Source organism: Thalassophryne amazonica, chromosome 17 (assembly GCF_902500255.1).
Source record: "Thalassophryne amazonica chromosome 17, fThaAma1.1, whole genome shotgun sequence".
Lineage (NCBI taxonomy): Eukaryota > Metazoa > Chordata > Actinopteri > Batrachoidiformes > Batrachoididae > Thalassophryne > Thalassophryne amazonica.
Window position 1 is genome coordinate 10,438,796 of NC_047119.1, and position 5,810 is coordinate 10,444,605.

Here is a 5,810-nt window from a genome sequence, read left to right on the forward strand (position 1 = left end):
GTACCACATCTCTGCACGCACCTTATAAAACATGCTGCACACAGAAAAGCTACCTACCACAATACACCTCCCAGCCACGCTCACCAGGAATCCCTCATGTGGAATACAGTTACAAGTTAATCTCATCGGCAAAGAATCTTTAAAACGTCAGACCTACAAGATGGCTTGTGACATTTTTAATTGCTTTAACGGTAATCGTGGCTGTGCTTACCCAAACAAACAACAGCTCAGTTATAAAACGAGCTGTCACTTTCTTTTACATTGATTTTGGATCATAAGGATGACAAAAAAACACTTTTTTGTTTGTTTGTTTCTGCGTCCTCTGTGCAGAAGCTACAGTTGGTCTTGGCCCCCTTCAGCAGCTTCTTCCCGCCGTCATCAGACGAGGGTTTCTTAGAGAAAACCACCTTGCTGTCCCACTCTTTCCAGCAGCTGGACCGCATCGACTCCCTGAGTGAGCAGATCGGTTTTCTGGAGGAGCGCCTCGGCACATGTGAGTGACACAAGCACCTTTGGACAGGGTGCGTCCAACACCAACACCTCAAAATGAAATGTCATACACACAGCAAAACAATTACAGAAATGAAATACTGAGACTGTAATTGTCTTTTGTTCAATGAGGCAATTAAAGCAAGTTATATCAATACCCAAGATTTGATAAAAGAGACCAATACAGTTACCTGTGAGCTACACATTCATTAATTGTGTGTCAGCATTGAAGCTTTTGGATAAGGCACCAAATGAAAAAACAACAGCTGCATATATAAAGAAAGATGAAAATATGAGGTTTGTAGCCTGGTCATCTTATTAATAACAATAAAAACGCAATTATTTAATCATTCTTTGGGGGTAATGGGACTAGAAAATTGCTGCTGCAGTATTACCACTGGATATCTACGACTACAAGCAACAGATTTGTTGCATCCCACAGCTCTTGAAATGGAGCAATAGCTCTACCTGGTGGACATTTAATGCAAGTACAATAGAATTTCAATAAGAGCCCCAGTTGTTAATGGTGTGACCCAGCTGTGGCTCAGTGGTGATATAAAACTGTTATAAAATGCAACATCTGAACATTTTCTGTATCTTGAGTGAGATTTGACCACACATTTAAATACCATGTATTTAGCAGCTTCTCATTATTTTTCAGTTTTTAGATACAGTGAGGAAAATAAGTATTTGAACACCCTGCTATTCTACAAGTTCTCCCACTTAGAAATCATGGAGGGATCTGAAATTTTCATCTTAGCTGCATGTCCACTGTGAGAGACATGCGAGTAATCTCGTAACCTAAAAAAAAAAAAAAAAAAAAATCCGGAAATCACGGTTGGGATGGTTTTCTTGGGGTTATCATCCTCTAAACATGGTAAGTGGAGTTGATTCCAAAAAGCTCTTTTCTGGTCTCATATGACCACATGACCTTCTCCCATGCCTCCTCTGGATCATCCAGATGGTCACTGGTGAACTTCAAACGGGCCTGGACATGTGCTGGCTTGAGCAGGGGGATCTTGCTGCCCTGCAGGATTTTAAACCATGACAGCATCATGTGTTACTAATGTAATCTTTGTGACTGTGGTCCCAGCTCTCTTCAGGTCATTGATCAGGTCCTCCTGTGTAGTTCTGAGCTTTCTCAGAATCATCCTTACCCCACAAAGTGAGATTTTGCATGGAATCCCAGACCGAGGGAGATTGAGTCATCTTTAGTGATTGATTGAGTGTGTGAGTGAACAGGTGTCTTTTATACAGGAAACAAGTTCAAACAGGTGCAATTAATACAGGTAAAGAGTGCAGAATAAGAGGGCTTCTTAAAGAAAAATTAACAGGTCTGTGAGAGCCAGAATTCTTGCTGGTTAGTTGGTGTTCAAATACTTATTTGCAGCAGTAACATACAAATAAACTATTAAAAAAAAAAATCCATACATTGTGATTTCCGGATTTTCTTTTTTAGATTATGTCTCTCACAGTGGACATGCACCTAAGATGAAAATTTCAGACCCCTCCATGATTTCTAAGTGGGAGAACTTGCAAAATCGCAGGGTGTTCAAATACTTATTTTCCTCACTGTACATTTCACATTTCCATACTACTATATTTAAGCACATTTCATTTTTTGAATATTTTTTATTTAAAATAATGCTCAGTTTTATAAAGTATTTAGTATTTCTACTATTAAAAATGACAATACTATTTTTGCAAATCAAGTATTGCAGCACAGAAACCTGATAACTCCAGGGCTCAGAAAGCTGGGGTTAAACCTTTCACCTTATTTAGATTGACTTATTACATTAGGTTTTATTGCATTACAGTAAATAATTACATTGTGGACTTCAAGACACAGTTAAGATGTAGATTTACATTTCAGGTTGCAAGATTCTTTGCTGATTCAGCTAAAATGGACACTTTAAAAAAATACCGGGATTAAGATGTAGAGAAAGATCCATTCTTAAATTAAAAGCCACTAAGGACAGGACAGTAATTTCTCTGCTTTCCTCACCTGCAGGTTCCTGCCATGAGAATTAGCCACAAACGTGACCTCCCACAATCAAGACATCGCCTCTGCAGCCAACCACAGGAACCTGACAGATTGTTCGCAACAGGTCGAAAACGGACGTTAAGAAAGCATCAATAGCATCGTTTGTTATAAATCTGTACCGCTGTCATCGCACAAGTCTTCTGCTGTGGTTTTTACAGGTCCCAGGTTTCTCCTTCCTTTTCATGTTGAATCACTGTCAAAACTTTAGAATTTGTAACCATACCTGCAGCAGGGTGAGCGCCACTCTTACATCATCCCTCAAACATCTGAAAGAACCCCCACGGGGTCAAAGGTCATGCCAGCCTCTTTTGTTACTGTTTGACATTGGTGCAGCTGTGTCCTGTGTCCCTACACTGTCCAGCAGGGGGCAGCCATGGACATCTGTATTTATCTATTTAAATTATGATTGATTACTTATTTCTCAGCATTCCAAACTTTTCTATCACGTTTTCTTGTTAGTTTCATAATAAAACATGTTTTCAAAATCATCATCTGTGTTGTGATTACTCAAGCTACTGATTAGGGCTGCAATTAATGATTACTTTTGTAATTCGTCTTTTTAACTTAGCAGTAAAACATAATTGTAAATTCTACCAAAACGTTTCAATGCTTAATTGAAATATTTTGTCATAAAAATTGGTTTGTTTCAATTTTTTTTAAAACCCCAACACATGAAAGACAAAGTACTCAGAAAAGTAAAATCATCTACAAAAATAACCAGAAAAAAATGGCATTTTATATGACTGCAACTAATGACTATTTTCTTAATCAATTAGTCCTCTGAGCCATAAAATGACAGAAAGCTGAAAAATGTTGATCAGTGTTTAATCAAAGCCCAAGACAAAGTCCTACTGTTGATAGTTTGTCACAGAAATGAAGCTACAAGTGAGTCATAGTTTGCTTCAGAGTCGCCGCAGCAGTTTCACATTGGATGTCCTTCCCGATGCAACTTCAAATTATATAGAGAACGAGCAGGCGTGTTTTGAATCGGGAACCTTCACTGAAAAAGACGCTCTTAACCGGTGGGTCATGACCGCTGCAGGTCATGAGCGAGTCATAAGGAGGTAAAACGTGAGGCCAGTATTCCAGTGCACAATCACTTATGGGGGGAAAAAAAAACCTTTATTCTGTAACAAGACATTCACATTTATGTATAACTGGTGAACTCAAGCACATGAAATCATCAATACAAAGCAGGTATAATATAATGACCATGTGCACGGACGCGACCACACACACGTGGCTCTGCAGGACGTTAGCCAGCTCTGTTTCTCATATCCATCTAAAAGCAACCGCTAACGACGCCTTAATAGCTTTGGCGAAAAATCAGAGAAAGCAGACGCCTCATTTCCACCCAGACTCAGCATGAAAAGTGCTTTATTTAAGGTTCAGAATACTTTGAATCTTTTCCAATATTCTTACACGTTATTAAGTAAACAGGTCAAATCAACCAGCAGGATTTGCTGCGGAGCCCATGAGCCACAAGCTCATGACTTAAAGCTTACAAATCACACTTTTTTTGTACAAAGAAAGGAACAGGGAATATTATATATATATATATATATATATATATATATATATATATATATATATATATATATATATGGATAAAACATAATCCATTAGCAAAATGTTTAACAGAGTTAATATTTCTGGAGGAATCCAGTGTGTTAGCAGTGCTATAAACATTCAGAACACTTGCTAGTTCTCACGCTTAAGAAAAAGTCAATAAATACACACATTACAGGAGATGATTAATTACCGTGATCATCGGGGTATATATTCCATAAATGAAACTCTGGCGGAGAGCTCTGCAGCCATCACGGAAACAAATGCTGCACTCCATCGTCGCCGAAATGCTTTTACAAGATTATTTCCTCTGAAAACGCAAAAAGTCGCTCAATTTAACATTTAATGCTGCAATAAAAATACATTTCATAGACTAGGCAAAACAACATCCCACTGCACTACAATAACTTCAAAAACTGAAACAATAAGATGCAATTCGTGGAACACAAACATCATAAATGCTGACTTACATTCTCGGTTGGTGTTCGTTCGCCAGAAGCGGCAAAATCAGTCGTTTTGCAACCCGTGACATGGCAGTGAGTAACGTGAAATGAAAGGCTTGTGAACACACCAGTTCTACTGGATCACAACAACATAGTGTAAATAAAGGTGGGCGGGACATCACCACATGAAGAGTGAAGCCCATCGTCGCCCCCTGCAGGTAATGGAAGTATAAGTCATTAAGCCCAAACCTCCGCGCAAGTCTAAGAGATAAGATAAAAATGAAATCTTCAAAAATGGATATGGAGCAATGTGTTATTTACTGTCCCCGGAGAACACACCATCACTACAGCCAACGGGCAGTACCAAAGAAAACGCTGTGGTATGTATATGCTACTGCTAACCCTAGCAAGCTTTAGTGTTAACTGTAACTGAAGTCATCCCACAATGCTTATTAGCAGTTAGCATTAGCATATGAGGTGGTGCTAACTGCAGTTAGCAAATTTTTTAAAGTGGCACGCCAGCAGCCAAACACACCGCCCTCTAAGTGTCCTGTACAAATTTTGATATGTTCCACATCCTGAAATTATTTTTTTTAAATAAAGAGCCAATTATCCATATTTAGCGATTAGTGATACGTCAAAAATGGCTCTGATTGACAGCTGAAAGGGCAAGTGGCTCTCAAAATAAATGTATTCATGCATTTAAAAAGAAAGTGGAGTAGATTTGCCCATATTAATCGTTTTATAGTCACGAGAACATGTCAGAGCCGTAAAACTGTACTAATCAATACTCGTAGATCTCTGCCTTTTAGTGTTATGTGAACTGTTGTTTATAGCTAGCTAGCTAAAGTCTTATAGTCTTCAGTTTTAGAAACAATAGTACGTCAGAAAGTTCTCTGCTTCACTCAGAAACAAACGGCTCAAGATGGGACCTTCTCTCGTGAAGAGACAGCGAAGCTTGACCATCTTTGGATGAAGTGCACTGAAGACTACGCTGAAAAATAATGCAAGAATGTGATTTTTTTTTCTGGGTGAGGCTGAGAATGCTTTAAAGTACCGTGTGTGTGTGTATTAGGGGACAACACACACCTTCATTTACACTTATTACATATCACCATTAATACTTGATTGAAATGAAAACTCTAGGAGAAACATATCAGCCTAGAAATCCAAAGTGCAACAAGCAACCAATCAGTCTTTTTCGCAAAATTCTCCTACATTTTGGAAAAATCAATTCAGCAAAATCTGAGTCAAAATATCACAAG

General features: G+C 38.5%; 1 protein-coding gene across 1 annotated transcript in view; it reads left to right on the plus strand.

The window, feature by feature from the left end:
* egfl7 (EGF-like-domain, multiple 7) overlaps positions 1–3,021 on the plus strand; it is a 29,120-nt gene extending 26,099 nt beyond the window's left edge. The window contains exons 8-9 of the mRNA XM_034192767.1: positions 331–493; positions 2,501–3,021. Of these exons, the coding sequence (XP_034048658.1) occupies positions 331–493; positions 2,501–2,520 (183 nt within the window). The 3' untranslated portion in view covers positions 2,521–3,021. The remainder of the gene's footprint in view (positions 1–330; positions 494–2,500) is intronic.
* Positions 3,022–5,810: the final 2,789 nt, after the last annotated feature.